Source organism: Capra hircus, chromosome 9, assembly GCF_001704415.2.
Source record: "Capra hircus breed San Clemente chromosome 9, ASM170441v1, whole genome shotgun sequence".
Classification (NCBI taxonomy): domain Eukaryota; kingdom Metazoa; phylum Chordata; class Mammalia; order Artiodactyla; family Bovidae; genus Capra; species Capra hircus.
This window is the reverse complement of record NC_030816.1, coordinates 29,139,921-29,165,868: the sequence shown is the minus strand read 5'-3', so window position 1 is coordinate 29,165,868 and position 25,948 is coordinate 29,139,921. Positions and strand designations below refer to the sequence as shown.

The window sequence follows — 25,948 nt, the reverse complement described above, 5'->3', positions numbered from 1 at the left end:
CCTCATTGTGGTTTTGATTTGCATTTCTCTGATAATGAGTGATGTTGAGCATCTTTTCATGTGTTTGTTAGCCATCCGTATGTCTTCTTTGGAGAAATGTCTATTTAGTTCTTTGGCCCATTTTTTGATTGGGTCATTTATTTTTCTGGAATTGAGCTGCATAAGTTGCTTGTATATTTTTGAGATTAGTTGTTTGTCAGTTGCTTCATTTGCTATTATTCTCTCCCATTTAGAAGGCTGTCTTTTCACCTTGCGTATAGTCTCCTTTGTTGTGCAGAAGCTTTTAATTTTAATTAGATCCCATTTGTTTATTTTTGCTTTTATTTCCAGTATTCTGGGAGGTGGATCATAGAGGATCCTGCTGTGATTTATGTCGGAGAGTGTTTTGCCTATGTTCTCCTCTAGGAGTTTTATAGTTTCTGGTCTTACGTTTAGATCTTTAATCCATTTTGAGTTTATTTTTGTGTATGGTGATTTGGGAGAATGGCATTGAAACATGTATACTATCATGTAAGAAACGAATCGCCAGTCTATGTTCGATACAGGATACTGGATGCTTGGGGCTGGTGCACGGGGATGATCCAGAGAGATGATATGGAGTGGGAGGTGGGAGGGGGGTTCAGGATTGGGAACTCATGTACATCCGTGGAGTATTGTAAAGCAAAATAAAGTAAAAATAAGAAAAAATGAAATTTAGGAATACTTTTCAAGGCACCACCAAGATATGCAAATGTTATATAAGCAGAAAAAAAAATCAGTTTAGACAGTTGAGGGTAATATATTTTATAAATGAGCATAAGGGTAATTTTCCTACATGTTCTACCTCTGATTAAAAAATAATAATAATAAGTAAATAAATATAGTTCCCTGTGCTACATAGTAAATCCTTGTTGTTTATCTATTTTATATTATAGTAGTGTGTATCTGTTAATTTATCCCTCTCTCCCACCCTTTCCCTTTTTTCTGTGTCTGTGAGTGTTTCTGTTTTGTAAGTTCACTTGTATCATTTTTTTTAGATTCCACATATAAGTGATATCATGTGGTATTTGTCTTTCTCTGACTTACATATATGATAATCTCTAGGTCCATCCATATTGCTGCAAATGACAATATTTCATGCTTTTATGGTTGAGTAATATTCCACTTTATATACAAATCACATCTTCTTTATCCATCCATCTCTTGTTGGACACTTAGATTGCTTCCATATCTTGACTATTGTAGACAATGCTGCTATGAACATTGGAGTGCATGTATCTTTTAGAGTTTTCAGCTTTTCCTGATAAATACCCAGGAGTGGGATTACTAGATCATATGATAGCTCTGTTTTTAATTTTTTAAGGGACTTCTGTAGTATTTTCTATAGTGGCTGCCCCAATTTATATTCTCACTGATAGTATAGAAAATTTCCCTTTTCTCCACACCCTTTCCAGAATTTATTATTTGTAGACTTTTTGATGATGGCCATTCTGACTGTGTGAGGTGATACTTCATTGTAGTTTTGACTTGCATTTCTTTAAGAATCAGCGATGATGAACATCTTCTCATGTGTTCATTGCCCATCTGTATGTCTTCTTTTGAGAAATGTCTATTTAAGTCTTCTGCCGAGTTTTTGATTGGGTTGTTTCCTTTTGATATTGAGTTGCATGAGCTTTTTGTATATATTGGAAATTAAGCGCTTATCCATTGCATTGTTTGCATATATTTTCCCCTATTCCATAGGTTTGTCCTTTTGTTTTATTAATAAATGGCAACCCACTCCAGTATTCTTGCCTGGAGAATCCCATGGACAGAGGAGCTTGGTGGGCTACAGTCCACGGGTCGCAAAGAGTCGGACATGACTGACTTCAATCTCAATTTTGCTGTGCAAAAGCTTGTAAATTTGATTAGGTCCTATTTGTTTACTTTTATTTCTTTTGTCTTAGGAGATTGATCTTAGAAAGTATTGCTACAATTTACATCAGAGAATGTTTTGCCTGTGTTCTCTTCTAGGAGCTTTTTGGTGTTACGTCTTATATTTAAGTCTTTAAGTCATTTTGAGTTTTTGTGTATGGTGTGAGGGCATGTTCTGCTGCTGCTGCTGCTGCCGCTGCTAAGTCGCTTCAGTCGTGTCCGACTCTTTGCGACCCCAGAGACGGCAGCCCACCAGGCTCCTCTGTCCTTGAGATTCTCCAGGCAAGAACACTGGAGTGGGTTGCCATTTCCTTCTACAATGCATGAAAGTGAAAAGTGAAAGTGAAGTCACTGAGTTGTGTCCAACTCTCAGCGACCCCATGGACTGCAGCCTACCAGGCTCCTTCATCCATAGGATTTGCCAGGCAAGAGTACTGGAGTGGGTTGCCATTGCCTTCTCCAGAGGGCATGTTCTAACGTCACTGATTTACATGGGACTGTCCAACTTTCCCAACACCACTTGCTGAAGAAACTGTCTTTTCTCCATTGTATATTTTGCCTTTCTTGTCAGAGATTAATTGACCAGATGTGTTTGGGCTTATTTCTGGACTCTATTATGTTCTGCTCATATTTTTGTCTGTTTTTGTGCCAATACTACTCTGTTTTGATTATTGTAGCTTTGAGATATTGTTTGATGTCTGAGAGGGTTATGCCTCCAGCTTTGTCCTTTTTTTCAGGATTGCTTTGGTAATTCTGGGTCTTTTGTGGTTCCATATACATTTTAGGATTATTTATTATGAGGACTTTCTTTCAGGCAAAAGGAAATTCTGCCTTGTGGGTGCAGCTAGTTTATATTTTCATTTTAAATTTGTAAACTAAGGTTCTGTCTTATCAACCAGCATCTTGTGAGCTTGACTTGCATCACTCCCCCAAGCCTGATTGCCTCTGAGGAAAATTATAAAACCGAGTAGCTGGTTTTATAACCAGAGTGTCAGACTCTGAATTTGTGGCAAACCTAATAAAGTCCTGGAAACTTCTCAAGGGCCATCCTGGCCACTCTTATGTCATTTTTCTAGTTCACACCCTGACCCACCTCCAAACGTCTGCTCCCAGCCTGCTGAGAATTCCTGAAGAAAATCCTAAGCTGACTGGCACCTTTGCAGATTTTTTTTTTTTCACCTTTGCAGATTTATGGTTTCTAATCTCAGCTGACCCTTCAACCTGCCTCAGCAATCCCTTATTTTATTTGCTTCTCAGATAAAATGTTTTGCAACCCTCTTCCTAAAACTCTCAGCATGTAACCTCACTTCATGCAGCACACATAAAAGTAAAAGCCACAAATCTCAGTACTTCCTTCCTCCCCACTGAAGACTACTTACAACATGAGTCACCCTCAGAACTTCTGAGAGCATAAGGCATGCCCAGACCACTGCCAGCTTTTGAGAATGTGGGCATTTTCAGATTTAGTATTGAGGGAATTTATAGACACTATGATTTGTTTGTTCATTTTAAATAAAACATTTACATGATTCAAAAGTCGAAGTGCAGTTAAGAGTATCCATTAAAACACCTGCCTCCAGTTCCTATCTGCAGCCATCTACTTCCCCTTTCTATTGACAGCCACATTATCAGTTTCTTGCTGCGTATCTTTGTGTCCTTCCAGAAATAGCCTAGCATGTAAAATGTGTGTTTATATATATATATATATGTATTATATAACAGAAATGGCATCATAGAATACACACACTTTTGCACCTTCTTTTAACAATATGTCTTGGAGCTAGATCTGCACTTAATATAGCAGTAAAGTATTTCATTACATGAGGTTCCATAATTTATTCAACTGGTCCCTGAAAGGGAGCAGAATGTGTGACCCCAAAATATGCCACTTTGGCATGTGGATTATCTTGAATGGAGGATAATCAAGATGCAACTGACTTCAGAAAAACTTGTACTTCTTTCCTCACTATCTAAAAGAAAGTAGATGGGGGCCTGGCCCAGAGAGAGCTATTACCAAAGATAGATTTTGTCTGAATGACCTATCTCTATGGCAAGGCAAACATCCCAATTTCCAGACATCTGCTTCTCTTACTGTCCCCTGACCCACTATCCCACTCCCTAGCTCAAGATGGCTCATAAGCTTTAACTGCCCAACTTGCTCTAGTCGCTTGCTTCTATGGGACTCTGGTACATACAAAATTAAGTTTCTCTTGTGTTACTCTGTTTTATGTCCACTTGGTTATTATCTACTCTAGAAGCAAGTCCACAAATTTTTAGGTTTCTCAATGCATACAAATATGTTTACACTACACTGTAGTCTGTTTACAATGATATGTCTCTAGAAACAATGTACAAACCTTAATTAAAAAATAATGCTGTGGGAAAGATAGCACTGATAGACTTGCTCCACAATGAGTTGCCGCAAACCTTCAATTTGTAAAAAGTGCTGTATCCGCAAAGCACGATAAAGCAAAGCACATTAAAACTTTCAGCCCCACCCCCTGACTCCTGGGAATGTGGCAGACAGGAGAGGGCAAGGAAGAGCCTTGCGCCCCGTCCCCCATACTTTGCCCCTCTTCCATTTGGCTATTCCTGAGCTGTAATCCTGTAAAATAAGCTTAAACATGAAGTACTTTTTCTTTTCTGAGTTCTGTGAGTCAAATTATCAAAACTTAGGGAGAAGAGGGTCATGAGAGTCCTCAAATTCGCAACCAATTAGGCACCTGGTGGCTGGCTCAGATGGCAAGGAATCCGCCCACATTGCGGGAGACCCAGGTTCAGTCCCTGGGTCGGGAAGATCCCCTGGAGAAGGAAATAGCAATCCACTTCACTATTCTTGCCTAGAAAATTCCACAGACAGAGGAGCCTAGTGGGCTATAGTCCATGGATTCACAAAGAATCAGACATGACTGAGTGACTAACACTTTCACTTTTCAGGCAGAAGGCAGAAGCAAGTAGCTTAGGTACCCCGTTTAAGGCTGGTGTCTGCAGTCTTGTGGGTCTAAGTCTCCAACCTGCAGGGTTTGTGTTAACTCTAGGTGGTGTCAGAATTGAATTGTTGCACACCCAGCTGGGGTTGGAGAGTCAGAAGTCTTGGAGATGATGTTAAGCCCTTCTAGGAACATATCAGATAGTCGCTATCCTTCTCTTAAAGGTTAAGTTTTCTACTTCCATGATCAGGGAGGGGTTAGTGCAGGTTTGCTCCCTGGACTAAGAGTTAAGGGTCTTGGGGAGGCTAATACTTTAGTTGAACATATCTTCACACTGATCTTTTTGGTATATTTGTTCATGATTTCATTTAAAGGAGAGGCAAGTAGCTTTCCTGACAGCTCAGTGGTTAAGACTCTGCACTTCCACTGCAAGAGGCATGGTTTGATCCACAATTGGGGAACTAAGATCACCCATGTGTGCCACGTGACCAAAAAAACAAAAAGAAGAAGTGGCAAGACCTGGAGCGAGCCACTCAGCAAAATAAGCCTAGTAAATGTGACTCACAGAAGGCAGGTTAGTGAGCACCTGTTGATCTCTTGTGTTTTGGGCATACCCTTTGAGGGATATTACTCCCCACCCTGAGACACACAAAGTTTTGTCCAACACACACATATTTCTCCATTTGATTACTTGTGTGTGTGTGTGATTTAGTGTCTCTTCCGTATTGGTAAACCAGGCAGTTACCCAGATGGTTGTATCAACATCAGAACCCCCCCTCTCTTGCTGTTTTCAAGTTCTTCTCCACCAATTAAGCCATTTCCCCTATATCTTGTCTCTACCCTTTGTGTAGCCATAAGAATGTGCCTCTCGGATCCCTAGCCTCAGGAAACATAATTAACCTATGACCTCAGCTGCTGTGTACTGAAATTTCATTACTTCATTTGCTCTGAGCCCACATTTCCCATGGTTGCTGCCAGCCGAATGCCGAGTACACCAACAAATGGTTGAGGACTGCTCAGACATCAGGACTATGAGACTCATTACTGGGTGAGGAGGGGACTCTCCTCTTATAGATGACTTTGGATCCAATGTCTGGAAGAGTCAAAAGCAGCCATGACAATGAGCGGTTTCTGTCCCTGGTCAAGTGGTTGACTTCTGAAAAAAAAAAAAAAAAAAAAGGCACAGGATTCCTTTTGAAATTTAAAGCCTATGATTTCATACAGTGTGACTGATTTCAACCATGTAAGGTCAGGCAAGGTTAGTGTAAACCTGAATTGGGGTGAAAATACGCAAGTCCTCAGCTGCAGGAACAGTGGGAACCAGGTAATTGCATTCCTTGACTCAAGAAAATGGATTATGAACTTTCTGGGTAAAGAGCCACCAATACTCAGAGCAGTGTTCCTCAGTCATTAATATGCCTACAGCTCACCTAGGGATTGGGTAGAACTACAGATTCTGATATAGGAGTTCTAGGATGAGGCCTGAGATTTTGCATTTCTGGCAAGTTCCAGAAAATGCCATTGTTGCTGGTCTCCAGACCATAGCAGATAGCAAGGATCTAGAGAATCTCAAGAATGCCATATATATTGATTTGATGGTGGGGCAGGGAGAGGGTCATTTCCAGAACCAATAGCATTATGTGGTCTCCTTAGCTGAACAGAAATGTCCCCCTTAGAACTCTTAAATCCTTCTAGCCATTCATGTGACAAATAGTTGCTGAGCAAGTGCTGTAAACCAAGTGCTGTGTTAGGTGCTTGCGGGCGGAGAAGAGGGAAGGTGGTGAACAAGATACAGTTTTTACTTCCAGGATATTTCAGTCTGGTCATAGGGACATGCCAGTAGAGTGTGATGAGAGCTACATACCCCAGTCTCGAGGGGAGTAGGAAAAGAATTCCAGAAGGAAGCAACACTAAACATGGGACTTAAAGTTGGTGTTTGACACACAAAGCATCTGTGATTTGGGTGTGCCTCTGTGTGGGAGGTACATCCCAGAGATAGAGGTAAACACATGCCGAAGCCCAGAGGAAAACACTGCTGGGGAACTACAGGTAGTTAGTACTACTGGATGAAAGGGCAAAATGACAAGGACTAAGGCCAGAAGGTATTTCAGTCAATATTTACAGTTCTGGACATTGTCTAAAGACATTCTAAAAGAAACTACTGAATGAGAGTGACTTGATTTTTAGTGTAGAAAGATCACTGGCAGAACTAAGATGGCAGCAGTGGGAATGCAGAGACGAGAAAGGACTTGAGAAATAGTTGCTCCTGTGTGGATGTGAGAGTTGGACTATAAAGAAAGCTGAGTGCCGAAGAATTGATGCTTTTGAAATGTGGTGTTGGAGAAGACTCTTGAGAGTCCCTTGGACAGCAAGGAGATCCAACCAGTCCATCCTAAAGGAAATCAATCCTGAATATTCTTTGGAAGGACTGTTGCTGAATACTTTGGCCAATACTTTGGCCACCTGATGTGAAGAGCTGACTCATTGGAAAAGACCCTGATGCTGGGAAAGATTGAAAGCAGGAGGAGAAGGGGACAACAGAGGATGAGATGGCTGGATGGCATCACCAACTTAATGGACATGAGTTTGAGTAAACTCGGGGAGTTGATGATGGACAGGGAAGTCTAGCGTGCTGCAGTCCATGAGGTAGAAAAGAGTCAGACACGACTGAGCGACTGAATCGAACTGAACTGAATTGCCCTGCCCCTGTTTCTTTCGTTTGACCTAAAGAAGGCATTGCATTAAGCAATGGAGGACTGTCCAGACTGGATACCTGTGAGATATCTCAGGATGCAAACAGCACCATAACTCCTATAGGGAGGAGAAAGGCCTGGCAAATCTATGCGAACTAGTGTCAGCATTCTAGTGAAAGGCCTTGCCACCAGAATATACACTCCAGGCATACTAGCTTTGGTTCCTAGTTGTGTTTGCAAAGGAAGTAAACTCTTCTAACTACATTTAGGAATGCATCTTCATAGGAGGTGTATTCCGCCAGAACCTGTGGATTGTTTTTTTTTGGCAAATTTTTGTTTGTTTCTTTGTTTTATTTATTTTGGTTGAGCTGGGTCTTTGTTGCTGCCCAGGCTCTTCTCTAGTGTGATGAGCGTGGTCTACTCTCTAGTTGTGTGCATGGGCTTCTCATGTCAGCTGCTTCTTTTGTTGTGGAGCACGAGCTCTAGGCCGCATGGGCTTTAGTAGCTGCAGAGCCTGGGCTCAGGAATTGCCCCTCCTGGGCTCTAGAGCACAGGTGCACAGACATGTCAGATTTTCACAGTCCAGGGATCAAACCCATGTCTCCTGCACTGGCAGGTGGATTCGTAACCACCAGGCCCGCAGGGAAGTCTTGTGGATTGGTTTTGATAGAGAGATTGAGCAGTCCTGCTGCAACAAGGCTTGACCCGCTCAGCTGTTTAATGCTCCCAGATCTATACTTACCTCAACCTAGAGTGAGGGCAGGTTACTACAGTGCTTGCCACCCTACCCCCACACACACTCACCCAGGCAACTAGGTGCTCTTTCTGTTTGTTGTCCTATTGACTAAATCAAACTCTGACTGTCTAAGTCAGTCTCATCCCACCTGTGCTTAAGCAATACCTCTGATATTTACATTCTTTCTGCTGCAAATCACTTGGGCTCATAACAGTGAGTCATCTTTTTTCTCTCCTTTCTCATCTACTCTTCACTCCCCCGCCTCCCACCATATTTTAGTTTAAAGTTAGACTGCAGAAGTCTCCATACTGCCTTACTTTCTCTAATCTCTTCTATCATTACGCAGAATACTAGCATGATTTACACATCACCATTCGGATATGTTTTTGTATTAGAGATATTTCTCATCTAGAAATTGATATTTTACATAAACGTGTCTGACTTGAAGACAGTACAAATGAGCAAATCATCTTCTATTAAGTCAGGGTTTGGTAGAGGACATGGGCAAAATCCTTAGTAGATGAGCAACCCTAGAAAAGTTACTTTGCCTGCCTGTGCCTCTGTTTCTTCACGTATAAAATGGGGACAACAATAGTATCTACCTTACCAGGTGGTTATGAGCATTGAGAATTAATATTTGTAAAGCACGAGAATAGTACCAGACATGTGGTAAGCCCTGAAATGCCTAGAACCTGTGAAGGAGATTAGAAATGACCTTATCTAGGAAGAATGAATGTGGTTGGAAGATCATAGGAACACGCCTTGAAGCTATGATTAGAAGTGACTGGTGGTGTATGGCTAGGTCTGTGAACAGATGATAGTCAATCAATGTTGTAACTAAATGAATCAAGTACTCAAAAGCTTGATCCTCTTGACCAGAAAGCTGAGCTTAAATCTACTGACAGAATGTTTCAAAGCCTTGATTTATTTACTGTCATTTTAGATTCAAAACATTAGGTTTTCATAGGCATTTCTGTCTAAGGTAATGTCAGTTAATTAGGTCCCAGGTAAAACATCTGCCATGGGAGATTTACATTACCATAGCCTGGATATGAGAAAGTCAAAAATTTCAAAATATCGTTAGTTCCAGAGTATATTTTTGATAAACCAGCCTGAATACTGCCTTGTGGATAACAAGGTTAAATAAAGGTTCTAATAAGACAAACAACGACAATTTAAATAAATCAGATGTTTTTGTCGAAGATTACTCTGTGATTTTCTCCAATTATTCATGACATTTCACCCATTCATATTGTTATCTGCTTTAATAGTGGAAGAAAAAAAAACCTTGTCTCCTTGTTTATTCTTTGTTCTCAAGGAGATAAGCTGTTTATAAAGATACGTTATTTGTTATTTAAATCACTTTTACTGAAGTTGTTTATTTCCTTGTTTCAGTTTCTAAAAATATTGCAACAATTGTAATGCTTCTTAGAGATGTCTATTCAATTCAGAGTGATTTGTACTGAAATTCTTTGCTAAATGGGCACAGGTGCTATGTGTATAACACGCTAGAGCGAGTCAAAACTAATAAATGCTAAACAACAACAAAAAAAGACAACGGGACTATACTTGTATTACTTTTCAAAATCTGTGATTAAAAACATTTTAGACCTAACATCTCAGATATTTGTAAATGTCAAACTCTATACTTGCCATTTCGTAACTATTTAATAATAGTAATAATATAATAATAACTTAGCACCAAAACTATAAGCAGAAAAATTGTGTAATTGAAGTCCAGCAATCTATTTCTTAGAAAATACCCTTTAATCATTTTTCAGACTTTTAAGATCACTATTATATAAAAGTAATTAAATAAAAAGATAATTTACCTGGTATTAAAGTATCAAATTAAAGCTGAAAAACAGTACCTATAAACAGAATTATATCTTTAAAAAATTGTTGAGTAGCAAACACAGGAAGTCATATCTCTTGTTTCTCTCTTTGCTATGCATAAAATCATTTCCAGGATAAATTTTAGTAATTTAATACTATAAAACTAAATAGTAGTATAGCATGCAATTCTAAAATACATGTCTTGCATATCACTCTATAAACTCAAACTATGGCTTGTCTTGAGTAATCAACAGGATTGATATGTGAAATAAAGCCAAGTGGATTTGATATTTTAAGGGACAGTTGATTATTTCCAAGAACAAACGCTTCAAAATCCAGCTGGGTTGATTTGGACTAAAGAATGAAGCCTGGTATCATGAATTATAGTATGTATTCCTGCTGAGTAAGCCCTGGATATGGCAAACTCAGATCTGTGGATGCACATCACTCCCTTTGAAGTTGATGAGAATTACTTGGCCTAAGTGAGATACACGCTGGGAAAATTGGGCCCTTATAATTGGTGTGTATAGACATTAGTGGTCTCATGATCCTTTCCTCATCTGGTGCCTTAGTATTCCCTAGTCTTGGTTTTGGCAGAAGACATCCTTCTTGAGTTAGATATGTCCCATGACCAAAAGGTATTCAAGTTTTATCATCTAGAGAGTCTAGCTTGAGAACTTCTCTATTATCAGTAAAGTTTGGATAATTTTTTATCCAAGTAATCTTCCCAAGATGTCCATTTGAAAATAAAACACCAGCTGATTCCTTTGAAGTCTAGGTCAAATCATGGCTAATTCTGAGTGTAGTCACCTGGTGTAAGAACTAACACTTATAAACAAATGAGTTCACGTAGCTTTATGATTGCATCTTTGAGTCTTGATGAATAGCTGCAATTTAATTTTAGTCTGAAAAAACAATCTGTATCTACAGAACTGAAAAACATTGGGTCTATTTGATTGCCTGGATATGCATTGCATCAAATTTAACTAACCAGACAACAAAACTAGATTGATTATGACCATCACTATGTGACAATCAAAATTCTTATAGCACAGTATTCTTTTTGCCTATATATAGGTCTCATTTAAAGACCATTTGAAAAACTATCTAATTAAATAAATAAGTTTTCAGTCTCTTTTACTGTTCAGTTAATTTCAAGAAGGAGTGGTGCCTGTGTTATCTTGGGTAAATTATTCTCTCTTAGGATCATTGAGTCTCAATATGTAAAATTCAGTTCAGTTCAGTCGCTCAATAGTGTCTGACTCTTTGTGACCCCATGGACTGCAGCATGCCAGGTTTCCCTGTCCATCACTAACTCCCAGAGCTTACTCAAACTCATGTCCGTATGTAAAATGGCTAGGGTAAAATCAGATCTTTAAGGTACCTTTAAGATTTAGAAGTTACCTGGCTTCCCTGGTGACTCAGATGGTAAAGAATCTGTCTGCAGTGCAGAAGACCCAGGTTCAGTCCCTGAATCAGGAAGATCCCTGGTGGAGGAGATGGCAACCCATTCCAATACTCTTGCCTGGAGAATTCCATGGACGGGCTATAGGCGACATACAACCCACAGGGTTGCAAAGAGTTGGACATGACTGAGTAACTAACACACACACAAGATTTAAAAATAACTTTTCTCATAAGTTTGGATATCCATACACATGGTATTTTTTTTGTTTTTGTAATGATAAATAATGAATACATATGCAGTATTAAACCTGGAACATTCTTGGAGTTGCCCTGGAAATATTTAATTACTAGTTTTCATGATTCTTTTTTAAAAATTGAAGTACGGTTGAACAAATGTATTAGTTTTTGGTATACAGTAAAATGATTCAGTTACACACATATACATACATATTCTTTTCCATTATGGTTTATTACAGGATATTGAATATAGTTCTCTGTGCTACACAGTAGGACTTGTTTATATAATGTATATATAGTAGTTTGTATCTGCTAATCCCAGTAGTTATTTTTTTCTAATTAAAAAAGTATCAGAACATACTTAGGAAATAAAGTTGGGGATGAGATCAATTTTCCAGTTTTTTTGGAAAATAATATATATGGAGATTCTTGAAAACAAATGAGATACTTAAATCACAGGGCTTCATTCATTCAATATGTGAAGATGGTAAGGTAGGTAGGAACCAGAACTTGATTTTTTAAAGATACAGAATAAATTATATTTCCTTCCATAGACTTTAGGGAGGCATTATAAGTTTAGAATCCGTGATGGAATGTAGTCAGATAGGTCATATTTTGGGGTTTTTGTTTATTTTTAAAAAGTTATTATTTGGCTGAGCCAGGTCTTAGTTGCAGCATGTGGGATCTAGTTCTCTGACCAAGGATGGAACCTAGGCCTCTTGTATTGGGAGTGTGGAGTCTTAGCCACTGGAACACCAGGGAAGTCCCTGGGATTGATGTTTTAATGAAATAGTTTACAATGGCTACTTAATTAGTCTTCTATCATAATCAAGTCTCTTGAATACAAAAAAAAGTAATTTATTTCTAAGTTACCTTATATTTGTACACAATAAAGTTCATTTGCCATGTTTCCATCCACTTGTATAGTCATGTGAAAATTTCCTGTAAATCTTCCTAGAAGTTTGGCGTTAAACTATACGTGAGTGATTATTTCACTTCCATAATTATTAAACTTGGAATCTTTAATAAGAGGTAACTTCATTGACCGAGACAAGCAGTAGTTTTCCAAGAGCAAACAAAATAATACTCAGAGACTCTCTGAAAGTCTTGAGTGTGATAAACGTGTAAGTCAAGGAAGAAATAGTCCAATTTTTTTCAAAAGGTCTTTCACAAAATGTCACACCAAAAATTAGTGATATTAAATGAAACAAACATGCAGGAATAGTTTGTCCTTTCAGACGTAATTAAAGATAGAAAAAAATAATTTGACAACATATTTTGGAAGACAATCAAAACAATTTTTCCATAAATGATTTGACAGTCAGTAGAGAAGTCTCTAAAATATTATACCCTGCTACATGCTCTCTTTTCCTGTTTCTTTGGAAGCTTCTATTTTAGAAGATTTTGTTAGAACTCTTCACCATGACTGGCCTCTCTTGGGTGGCCCTGCAGGGCCTGGCTCATGGCTGCATTGAGTTAGTCAAGTCCCTTGACTAACCACACCACAAGGCTGTGATGGGTGAGGAGATCTATTGTAGACCAACAACCTAACTTTCTGGAACTCTTTCTAGTGTAGTTTGAAACTTGGCTTTCTCCTTCCTGTAATCCATATTTTCTTTCCTGCCTTAAATCACCCTATTCCTTGTTCTTGGAAGGTCTTCATTTCCTGTTGAAAGTAAAGCTTCTAGAAGGCCTTCCTGATTTCCCAGCCAAAGTGTTCTTTCATTGATTCCACAAGTGGTTAAACCTTTTGTCGTTGTCTTTCTCCCTCCTACCGGATTGACTGACTCTTCAGGTTAGCAGTTTGTATTCCCAATGTATTTAGCATAGTGACTCAAAACAGTTTTTGATTAATCAAAATAGGGCAGATCACTTAAAATCCTTCTTTAGATACACTGTCCCACGGCCGCTCTGTCCACTCATTCATTTTGGGCCATTGGCTTTCCCATGTTACATACATTTCCCCATGTTCTTTAAAAACATTTGCGTGTACGCCACATCAAAAATAATTTATGGTATTAAAATACAGAAAGCAAAAGTGGTAGGAGCACATTTCAGATACTCTGCTGAAGATGAGTTGGACGTTGGAGGCAAATAAATTGGGGCTACCATTTATGGAAGGTAACATCAATATTTCGTTAGAATATGAGCCTGCACTTTTGGTTTTGGAATCTCGGGCAGGTTCTCTAACCTAAAAGGCTCAGGGATGGCTGTTTGAATACAAGCTGTAATCACGTTCTAACTCCTTGAAAGTGTTTTGGAATCCTAGGCTGCAGCCTCTGGGTGGACAATTGTCCCTCTCACCAGGCTTGAGGAGCCCGCCCCGCCCTCGGTGCCGCCGCACTGCATGCTGGGGGTCGTAGTCCAGATTTGCTGTGTCAGGAAGGAGCCAAAGGGCATCGGAGGCCAGCCCGCCCCGTCGCTACTAGAGGTCGAATTCTTCCGCTGCTCATTCTCTCGGGCGGAGCCTTCCGTGAACCCAGCTACGTTTGTCCGTGCTACCGTCTCTCTTCTGGGTTTCAATAAAGTTTTCCTCTTCCTCCCCTGGTACGGAGCTCAAGATGGCGGCCTCATGGTCACCCTTGGTTACCCTGCGCTTAACGCAGAGCCGGCTGAGAGGGAGATGTGTTGGGTGCAGGGCTTGGGCCGCTGCTCTCACCCCTTCGGCCATCGCCCCTGGAAACCCTCTTTGTAAAGGTTAGTGACTGTGTCTGGAGTAAGCCGAGCCCACTGCTATGACCCAGGAAGCCTCGGGGTAGTCAGCCCTCCTCGAGCTCCATATACTGCCGCTTTGGTTCACAGTTTTCGAGAGGTTTTCTCCGGAGGGATTTCACCTTCTCGTGCTCTCCTGTTATCGTCTGCTCCAGGAGGAGCACTAAGCATTGAGGGAGGTAACCCAGAGTGACTTTTCATTTTGAGGGTCGGAGGTCGACTCAGGGTTTGTTGTCCCCCGAACCCCGGCTGTTACAGTAGAGACTTTGTAAGCCCAGGTGTGGGAGTACCTGGCTTGAAGGTATTCAAGTCGGGGGTTGAGGTCTGGGAACTCTTCCGACCTGCGCAGTCGCAGTCCCAAGGTCTCCAGGCTGGTATCCCGGGACTGTAATGAAAAGCCAAGCCTCTGACACCTGCAGGCTCCGCGAGCTCTCTGGATCCGGGAATGCAAGTGTACAAGCATTCTCAGATTGAGGGATCGAGTTCTCATGTACTTTTCAAGTTATTAGAGGCTTCAGCGAAGTGTATTTTGTCACCAAGGCTTGCACCATTCATTCGAATTGTTACGTGTTCATGAATGAATGAACCTGTATTTTAAGTAAGCAAGCCCACCAGGAGTGCTAATTTTACTGCTCTGTTCATATACTTCCACTAAATTGCAGGTTACTCAAGGGTGAGGACCAGATGTCAGTTTCCTCAGCACTTAGCACAATGTTTGGCGCCTTATATATATATATATATATACATATATACATATATATATGTGTGTGTGTGTGTGTGTTTGAGTGATGTTATTCTTATTGCTCCGTCATCCACATAACTTTCTTTAAAAAAAACTTCTCCAGGCCACTCTCCCCATAGATCTCAATAATTGTTTGTAATTGTCTAATTTAGCTAAAACTCTATCAGTCTTTGGTTATTATCAACAATAGAATTGAAATTAATACTGGAACTGTGATTAAGTCCCTTTAGATTTTATTGTAAAGTTTAGCATAATCCACCTCCTATACTGGAAACGGCAACCCACTCCAGTATCTTGCCAGGAGAATCCATCCCATGGATAGAGCAGCCTGGCAGACTACAGCCCATAGGGTGGCACAGAGTAGAACAAGACTGAAGTGGCTTAGCACACTTACTATATAATGGAATATTTTGGTAGCATGAGGTTTCTTCAATCATAATATAAACTTAGAACTTTTTTGTGTGGAATAGACACTAGAAGTAAACAATATAAAATTCAAAGGTACAAAAGGGAATTAGGTAAAATGTTGACTTTCTTCTACCCCTGTCCCACAGCCACTTAGTTTTTCTTCCCAGAAGCAACTACTGATACTTGTTTCTTATGTATTCTTCCAGAGACATTCTGTGTGTGTATATATATCTGTGTGTGTGTGTACATATATGTACACATATATATATTTATAAATATCTGTGGTAAAGAAAAATAGAAGTGGTAATGTACTAGACACACTTTTCTGGCCTTATTTTTTTTTTTCATGTATTAATACTATATCTTGGCAGTTATTCCACATCAATACGTTTAGAACTGCCTCACATTTTAAATGGTTAAAATAGAATTCCATTCTACGCAGGTACCATAATTTATGAAAATTAGGATTTAAGGAACATCGTAATAACATGAGACTGAATGTTTGTTCGAGGTCATACAGTATGCTAAGTGCTTTTACATATTTTACCTTTTTTAATTCTCATTATCCTTATTTTGGGGATGAGAAACCCCAGGTTGCAAAAGTTATATGGCTAGTTAAGTGGCAGAACTTGTGGGTTCAAGTAAAGGCTGTATCTGGACTTACATCTGAGCCTAAGGCCAGTGCTATTAACCTGAACTCATACTATCTCCTGTACTCAAGATTTAGCCAGTTTTGAATGTGGACATTTGATGAAAATGCAATTAGGGTAGAAGTCAATTTAACTGTAACTAAAATTGCTCCCTCCCCTTCTTTAAGTAAAAGAAGAAATTTAAGTTAAATGTTACTCAGTATTTGGAGTCTTATTTGTTTTCTATCCTTTTCTAGATTTTTTTTTTGGAGGGGGTAGGGTTATTTACTATTTACATTTATATTTTAAAAATTTATATTTTATATTGGAATATAGCTGATTAACAACATTGTGTTTCAGGTGTAAAGAGATTCAGTTGTACACACATATATATTCATTCTTTTTCGGACTCTTTTCCCATATAAGTTATTACAGAATTTTGAGTAGAGTTTCCTGTGCTGTTTATATAAAGTTGTTGTTGTCTCTATTTTGTAGATAAACAGTCTGACCACTCTAGTGGTATTTGAACCCAGGCGTTTTTGCTCCAGAAGCACAAACTTAACAACTATGTTCTACTAGCTCTTTAGCAAGATGATGAACATTAACACCAACATAATCTAGGCTCATCTGAAGTCTTATAGGACTGCACAAAAGAAAGCAGCTTTGCTTGGAAACGGAAGGGCTTTTAAGCAAAAGTGTAGAAGTAAGTTGTTACTGGCCCTTATTGATGTACCTATAGTCTCTCAAGGGGAGTAGGTAGAGATGAAGCTTGGTAGGTGGGCCAGATTCTGGCTAGAAGAGTCTTATATAGTATGCAAACATGTAGGCTCAGGGTGATTTTGTTGAATATTTCTCGAGAAGTGATCAGGTCCACTCTAGTATAATTGTCCTTGGGGTCTCCTGAAAAACAGATGAGGAATGCCTGGATGGGGGAATATTGGAAGCGTGGTGATTATCTAGGAGAGTGACTTAGGGCCTGAATTACTGGTAAAAATGGTAAAAATGGAGAGCAGGGCAGCAAAGGAGGGAGTTCAGAGATACTGTTTTGGTAAAATCGACCCGCTCTGGGGGAGACAAGGAAAGAGCAGAGTTAAGGTCAATTTGGGGTCCTAGTTTGGACAGCTTAATGGCATCATATTCCATCTATCAAAGAAAACTAAACAAACAAAAAGTAAGGCCAGAGATGTTTTAGGAGAGGTTCCATTTTGGATATATTAAGTTTGAGATGTTGGTGATAATTCTAGGTAAATAAATCTAATTAGTTGTGGGAAATATGAGATATGCATCTAAGAAAGGAAATAGGAGGTGCTTAGAGACATGAGAATGGAAGAACTAGCTTGGTAATATTTGTAGAATGAAAAGGAGGAAAGACTAGGAATGACTTCTTAAGGGAAACTTATTTTATGAGCAAAAGAATGTGACTTTATCAGGGAGCAGTTAGAGAGGTCATAGGAGTAATAAGAGAGAAACCAAGGAGGAGAATGCTTTAAATTTTTCTAGAACTTAAAATCAGCATATCTGTTTTACTTAAGCTAGTCTTAGAAATTGTTTGTTTCATAGAGGTGAGAGAATATGAGAGTCCCATCTTGTGATTTCTTATTATTATACTGTCCTGCATCTCAATGTCATATTTTTAGATCTCTCTGTTAACTGATGATTCATGTTTACCTTTAGCTCACAATCTCTTTTTTAGTACATGCACATTGGAGATCCTGATCAGGTATTATTGTGAGTAGAGCTCAACCATTTGAGTTGGTATTATTTATTGGTAGCATAGATTAGTGATTAAGAAAATGGACTTTGGACTTTTATTACCCAATTAGATGAATACCCTGTGTGAAGCTTCATGTTTCTTGGATTTCCATTAACATTTATTATTGTATTAGAAAAGAATGTTCATGCTCCTCCTGAGACTGATTAATTCCATGATAATGGTTTCTTTGGGCTTCCCTGGTGGCTCGGTGGTGAAGATTCCACCTGCCAGTGTGGGAGACGTGAGTTTGATCCCTGGGTGGGGAAGATCCTCTGGAGAAGGAAATGGCAACCCACTCCAGTATTCTTGCCTGGGAAATCCCATGGACAGAGGAGCCTGGCGTGCTGCAGTCCATAGGGTCGCAAAAGAGTTGGATATGACTTAGCAAGTGACTAAACAACAATAGGTTTCTTTCAGTTAATTTTTTTCAAGCATAGTACAACTTACTACATGGCATAGCTAGTGTCTAAATGTAATTCTGGGGTGGAGGATTGGCAGATGAAATAGGATGGATTCAAGAGTGGAACTTTTGAACAGGGCTACCTGGATAGCTCAGTTGGTAAAGAATCTGCCTGCAATGCAGGAGAACCCAGTTTGATTCCTGTGTCGGGAAAACCTACTGGAGAAGGGATAGGCTACCCACTCCAGTATTCTTGGGCTTCCCTTTGGCTCAGCTGGAAAAGAATCTGCCTGCAATGCGGGAGACCTGTGTTTGATCCCTGGGTTGGGAAGATCCCCTGGAGAAAGGAAAGGCTACCCACTCCAGTATTCTGGCCTAGAGAATTCCATGTCCATGGGGTCTCAAAGAGTTGAACACGACTGAGTGACTTTCACTTACTTACTTAAGAGTGGAACCCGTCATAAAGGAACTTTAGAAGTCTAGAGACAGATTACTGATCTACCGTAGATTAGCACTGCTTTTTACCTCATGATCTTCATTCTCTTCAAGTGAATGGTGAATGTTTAAATGGATTTAACTATTTTGGATTTGTCTTTTCACAAAAGTGCTGCAGAAATAATAGTTGTCAGTGGTCTTGAAATCGATAGCTCAGCTTGGCACCAGTATGTTAATATGCTCTATAAATTGACAGAAGGTTATGTAGCCTCAACTTGACTATCTCACACTGTTTCCCTAGGCTTCTCATAATTTTCTCTGACTAGTGAATAAGATTTGTTCTAATTTCTCTCTTAAGAGCCTTTTGAATATGTCTGTTCTTCCTGCTGTGTTTTGTCTTCCTTGCCTAAAGTTGAGGTCTCATTTCTGTGTGTACCCTGCTGGAGGTAACTCAGACTTTAATCTTTGGAATCTTTTTCATAACCTTCTTTCACTGTCCTGCTTGTCCTTCTTATTTCTTCTCTCCACTCAGCTCATCTTCAAAGATACTTTTCAACATTATCTGTCCATGTTCTTGACCAGGTACACCTGTTTTCAGCAATTTTTAAAGCCTGAACATGTAGATCTTAGTTACTTCAAAGCTCCATAATGCAATTTATATCTTAAATATAACTCCTATAGATTCCATTTAAAAATTCTTTTATATATGTGTGTAAGAAATTTTAAATGAACATAACAAATAGATGTTATTTTTCTTTATTGTTTGAAAGAAAATAGATCCCTTAGATTTCATTATTAAGTAGTGTTTGGAAAGAGTGAATATTAAGGAGTTACTCAGTATGCTAGGCCATGCCTATAATTATTTCAGAATAGCTTTATTCAGATTTTTAGGCAGTATTTTACTGATTTGTTATGAAATTTAAAGTACTGTTTTTTTTCCTTTTGTAAAGTTACACGCATTGACAGATTGAAGATTAACTAGCTTCTAAAGGAAAAGAATGATAACTGGCAAGCATTTAGTTTCAATTTTCATAATTTTTCTATTTAAATCAAAAGCACCCTTTTAAAGCCCCTAAATCAGCCATTTATAAATAAAGTAAATCATCTTGTGATGCATTCCTTGATGATGGCTTATGTTGTTTTTCTAAAGAAAGAGTTTAATTAAGATTTGATTTTCTTCTATTCTGCACTTTGTTTATTCATCACTGAATCAAACATAGGTCTTTTAGTGTCACTGGTAAATCTGACTTTTTGGGTCATTGATGACCATTGCAGTGTTCAGAAAGGCAGCTGAATATTTTTCTTTGGGTATGAATAGACCATAATAGAGCATAAGCGGGCTGCATATGACCTTAGTATGGGCTTCTGTCATTGTAGGAGAACATTTCTGGTCAGTGGCCACTGTTTATAGTTTGTTAAAATCAATACAAATGTACAAAACACTCATGAATAATTGTGAACACAGTATTTGAATGGATGTTTAATAAATATGCATTAAAAATCTAATTACAGTAATGAAGTTTACAGCTGAAATTTTAATCCAACCCTTTCGAAATATTAAACGTGCTTTTCCTGATTGTGCATTTTTCTCACAGCAGTTGGGTAAACATTTTAAACTGGAAATCTAAATTCCTCATATAGTTTTGATTTCATTTAACTAAGCGTGTGTTCTTTTTGGCAACAATCTTTCTCTTTGTGAAAAAGTAAAGTTCCTTTTATCCCATAAACTATTACTTAGAAGAATTCTGATCAATTCTGTTTTAGGACTAATGACCATATGGGATACCTGATGAATAATAAAATGTAACCTGGAAAGACTAGATTGTGATTTTGGTTTCATCCTCTGGTACTGGATCAGTCATTTAATTTGATATTTCCTTTTTCTCATCTGTCAAATGGGATTAGTCATCCTAACTAACATGCCATCATGAGGCTCAAATAAGTTATTTTATGAGAAAGTCCTTTGAAAACCATAAGAAATGTTATATAAGTGTGGGGCTATGCCAGGAGTAATTGAAATAGTAATATTGAAATGATAGAGGTGGTAGATTCCAGTCAGTGAAAAAGAATAGGACAAACTCAACTCTGTGTATAATTACTAAAACCTTTTTGATTTGGGGGGAGGACTTATATTAACAATGGCAAAGGACTCAGTCTGATTTCAGTGCTTTGAATTCTAAAAAAATGCAATTTTGATTTTTCTAAGATTGTGTGGAGGGCCTCTAGAGATAACCAGGATGGTTGTTGTTATCCTGGATTTAACTACTTTTTCTCTGGATATTCTAAATATATCTAGAGGGTCTTAGAAAATATAAGCTACTGCTTTCATCATGATGTTTCAAAGAAAGCTGTTGAAATTTGATTTATAGTATGCAGGTAAGTCACTTAGGTAACATATCTTCATTTAGTAAGATACTGCTTATGGATACTGTTTTCAAAGTAACTCCAGTTGTTAATTATTTGCTGTGCAGCAAGATATGACAATAACATTTCATAGGATCATAGAATAATAGAGCTGAAGAGGATCTCTGGGTTATGTAGTCAAATGTCAGATGGGAATGTACTTTCTGCCTTTATTGTTTCTTTTTGAGGCATTCTGTTCATTTTTGGGTAGCCCTAATTGCTAGAAAATATTTTAATAGGCTGAGATTTGAGCTTTTCTGTAACTTCTCCTCATTCATCTTGACGCTTTCTCCAGGGATAGCTTATGTAACTCTAGTTCTCATTATTCTTATGGCAGTTTTCTAAGTATATCAAGACTGATGATATATATCTTATTAATTTATATAGTCATTTATTAATTTATCACATTTCCTTGTCCCAATTCCATTTGACAGCCTTTAAAACATCAAAGACTTATATTTCTCCCATTCATCTGTTCATTCATTCTGCAAATATTTCTTGGTGCCACCTGTATGCTAGACACAAAGTGCTGAGATGTTACTCTCTCCTCACTGTCAACCATCTCTCGTCTTATCAGTCATATCTTGTGACATTCTTATGAAATCTTATGGTTTCTAGATCTTTGAAGTACTTCTCTTCTTGAGACTGCAGTATCATTTCTGAATGTCACTCTGAAAACGTGGTCCACATATCAGTATATTCCTTTGGACATTTCTGGCCAGAACAGTACTTTAGGTTACCTTTTCTGTGTCCTGTTGCATTAACTTGGTGGCCAGGTCATATTCATGTCTCACCTTAAGACTGCTTGGGCTATTAAGACAGGTCTCCTTTGTTTATACTTGATGAGTTATTTTTTTCTATTAAAAGTAAATTTAAAAAAATAAATAAAAGTAAATTATTTTTATTATAAAAATACTACATGTGCATAGTAGAAAATGCAGGAAAGATAATTACTGTGAACTTCATTTTTATTTTTTAAGTATACTTATTAAAGTATACGATTCATTTAAGAAAAGTACACAAGTGGTAATTGTAAAGCCTACTGAATTTTTATAAACAGATTTGTGTAAATACAACCCAAATCAAGAATAGAACATTTGTAGTACTCAAAGGCTCACATTGTGTACCCTTAAAGTCATTAGTTTTTTACTCAAAATGGCAGTCAACACCCTGGTTTATGTTACTGTTGATTTATCCTTTCATATGTTGATTTACACTTGTTTTCATTTGTTGGCTATTTAAACAGTGCTGCAATGGACAGAGGAGCCTGACAGGCTACAGTTCATAGTGTCGCAAAGAGTGGGACACGACTTAGTGACTGAGCATGCACGCACACAGTGGACATAGGGGTGCAGTTATTTTTTTGAGATAGTGATTTTGTTTCCTTCAGAGAAATACTCATAGGTGAAATTGTTGGATTCTATTTCTTAATGAATTATGTCAGATTATAGATTGCAAATGTTTTCTCCTATTCTGTGGGTTGTATCATCACTTCCTTGGTAATGTCCTTTAGTATACAAAAGTATTAATTTTGATGAAGTCCAATTTATTTTTTCTTTGGTCGCTTTTGCTTTTGGTCTCATAACTAAGAAATCATTGCCTAATCCAAGGTCATGAAGATTTACAAGGATGTTTTCTTCTAAACATTCTGTAATTTTAGCTCTTATGGTTATGTTTTTGATCCATTACTACAGGGATTTAATTGGGATTCATTAAGTCTGAGTTTCACAGATGATTGTCATTGTCCAGACAGGATTGGCTTTAGAAGGTCCACACCTGTTAGGAGAGTAAGTCAGGGATTGGCAACCTTTTTCTGGAAAGGGTCAGGTAATACTTTTGTCCTTGCCAGCCATGGTCTCTGTTGCAGCTATAACTGACCATCCTTATTTTTGAGTTGAACATTTGCAGATGCAGAGGGCCAACTGTATTTATTGTACTGTACCATTTTATATCAGGGAGCATTTGTGGATTTTGGTATATGAAGTGGCTCCTTGAACCAATCTCCTGCAGATACTGAGGAACAACTGTACTCAATTCTGGTACTGTGAAAACAGCCAGAGACAATAGACTAATGAGCTTAGCCATTTGGCCTGCTGGCCATAGTTTGCAGACCACTGGACTAGGAAGATATTCACCTGTACTTTATTTTTTTGGTTTGAAATTTTTAATGTATTTACATTTTAAAGGCATCTGGAAAGTATTTTGGTATGTACTATGAGGGGATAATCTAAATTAACTTTTCTATTGTGTTCCAGTTGTCTAGCTGTCATTTGTTGAATGATCTCTTGGCTCCCATTGCTTACTTCATTTATTCAACAAATATTTATTGTGTGCCTATCATATGCCAGGCATTGTAGGTGCAAGGTATACAGTGAATTAAACAGACATGTTATCTTCTCTTTTGTCTCTCCTGCTGGTAAAGAATCCGCCTGCAGTACAGGAGACCTGGGTTCTATCTCTGGGTTGGGAAAATCCCCTGGAGAAGGGAAGGGCTATTCACTGAACTATTTTGGCCTGGAGAATTTCAAGGACTCTGTAGTCCATTGGGTCGTAAAGAGTCAGATGATCCTGAATGACTTTTACCTTCCCTCTTGTGACTTGTAGTCTAGTTGAGAGAGACAGACGTAAAGTAAATAACAAAGAAATAATTTCAAGTTGGGTGATAAAAGAACAGTGATAAGATTTGGTATACCTTCCTTTTTTATTATCTATATTAAGTTATTTCATGAAAACTTGCTTTGGAATATCTATTCTGTTCATTGATCTTTGGATCACAGTGTTTTATAATTATTTTCTCATCTGGTAGATAAGATCCTTCTGATTACTTCACATCTTCATGATTTTCTAAAGATGTTGGATTTGGAATTTGCTGGAACTGTATTTAATCTGTAAATTAATTTGTGAAGAATTGACAGTGTTATGATGTTGTACCTTTCTTTTCTATAACATTGTGTCCAGTTTTCCAAATTTTCATTTATGCCTTTGAAAATTTAGTTCTCTTCACATAGATCTTACAGATTGATTGTTAATATGACTCTTCTTTATTTTAGACTTTTAAATCTTAATTGTAAGTGGGATCCTTTTTTTCCCTATTGTATTTGCAACAGGTCATTGCTAATACGTCAGAAGGATAAAGCTGTTAAATTGTTTTCCAGTGTCCTTCTCTGTGCGCTTATCTGGTGGCTCAAACAGTAAAAGAATCTGCCTGCAATATGGGAGACCTGGGTTCGATCCCTGGGTTGGGAAGGTCCCCTGGAGGAGGGCATGGCAACCCACTCCAGTATTCTTGCCTGGAGAATCCCCATGGACAGAGGAGCCTGGCGGGCCACAGTTCGTGGGCTTGCAGGGAGTCGGCCACAACTGAACAACTACGCACAGCACAGCACAGCATCCTTCTCCTTTGCTTAAGAGGAGGTATAATTAAGCCACAAAGTTCTTTAAAACTCATAAGTGGCTCCCTGGTATCTTCAGTATTAAATTAAAAAACTATTTGAATTTATCTTTAAATTTGCCATTGTAAAGCCCTGTGTCACCTGGTTTCTTTTTATTTTTCTAGTAGCTTAATTCTTGCCCCTGTGCCTTTTATATTTTATCTCAGTACTGAATTTGTTTCATTTTCTTAGGTGTTCCGTCCTCTCATATTTCAGAGCCTTCTCTCAGCCTGATGCACCTCCTCTTTTTTTCTATTTTTCCCTGGCTGACTCCTGTTTCTCTTTTTGCTCTCAATCGAAACATCATTTCCTGAGTAACCTTACTTAACCTCCTTAACCTAGGTTACTAGCTTTGGCTCTGTGATCTCATAGCATCCTTCTCTTCCCTTTACTTGGTATCACACTTTATTAAAGTTGTAGATCTCTCCCAGTGCCCTGCTGGCATTTTGAGTGCAGTTACAGTGTCTGTCTAGATGGTTGTGTTTGAAGTTTTTAGTACAGAGCTTTATACTCTACGGCTATTTTATTTGTTGTTGCTTATTCAGTTCTTCTGCTACATAGGTCTTCAATTGATTCTTTTCAGTATAATTAACTTTTTGAACCTATTTACATCTTGTGGTACTTTTATCCCGTTTTGTGGCATGTCAGTATCATTTTGAATCACAGCTGTGATCCAGCATTGGTCTGTCTCCTAACTTTGTGTCATCTTTGTTTTTGAGAGCTAGGTCTTCATTTAGTGCCAAATATGTTAATATTTGGTTCTCAAAACTCAAAAAGGTGTGCATTAATCTTGTTAGTCAGAATCCTTAAGAGCCAGTTATGTGAAGTATAAGCTGCTGCTAAGTTGCTTCAGTCGTGTCCGACTCTGTGCGACCCCATAGACGGCAGCCCACCAGGCTCCCCCGTCCCTGGGATTCTCCAGGCAAGAGCGCTGGAGTGGGTTCCCATTTCCTTCTCCAATGCGTGAAAGTGAAAAGTGAAAGGGAAGTCGCTCAGTCGTGTCCAACTCTTCACGACCCCATGGACTGCAGCCTACCAGGCTCTTCTGTCCATGGGATTTTCCAGGCAAGAGTAACTGGACTAGGGTGCCATCACCTTCTCCGATGTGAAGTATAAGAGCTTTTGTATTTGTATAGAAAGGAATTTCTTTCCTCTAACATTTCAACTCTGGGCTTTGAGTAAAAAAGCTGCTGATTCATACACATAGGAAAAAAACTTATGGTTACCAAGGAGGAATGGAGGGAGCAGGGATAAATCAGTAGTAAACAACAAGGACCAACTATCTGGCACCAGTAACTATATT

General features: G+C 38.5%; 1 protein-coding gene across 2 annotated transcripts in view; it reads left to right on the top strand.

Moving 5' to 3' along the window:
* LACE1 (lactation elevated 1) overlaps nucleotides 14,098-25,948 on the top strand; it is a 199,784-nt gene continuing 187,933 nt past the window's right edge. Inside the window, exon 1 of one of the 2 annotated variants that reach the window (XM_005684597.3) lies at nucleotides 14,098-14,429. In XM_005684597.3, coding sequence (XP_005684654.1) covers nucleotides 14,294-14,429 — 136 coding nt within the window. In that variant the 5' untranslated portion in view covers nucleotides 14,098-14,293. The remainder of the gene's footprint in view (nucleotides 14,430-25,948) is intronic. The other variant, XR_001918535.1, reaches the window with a different exon arrangement.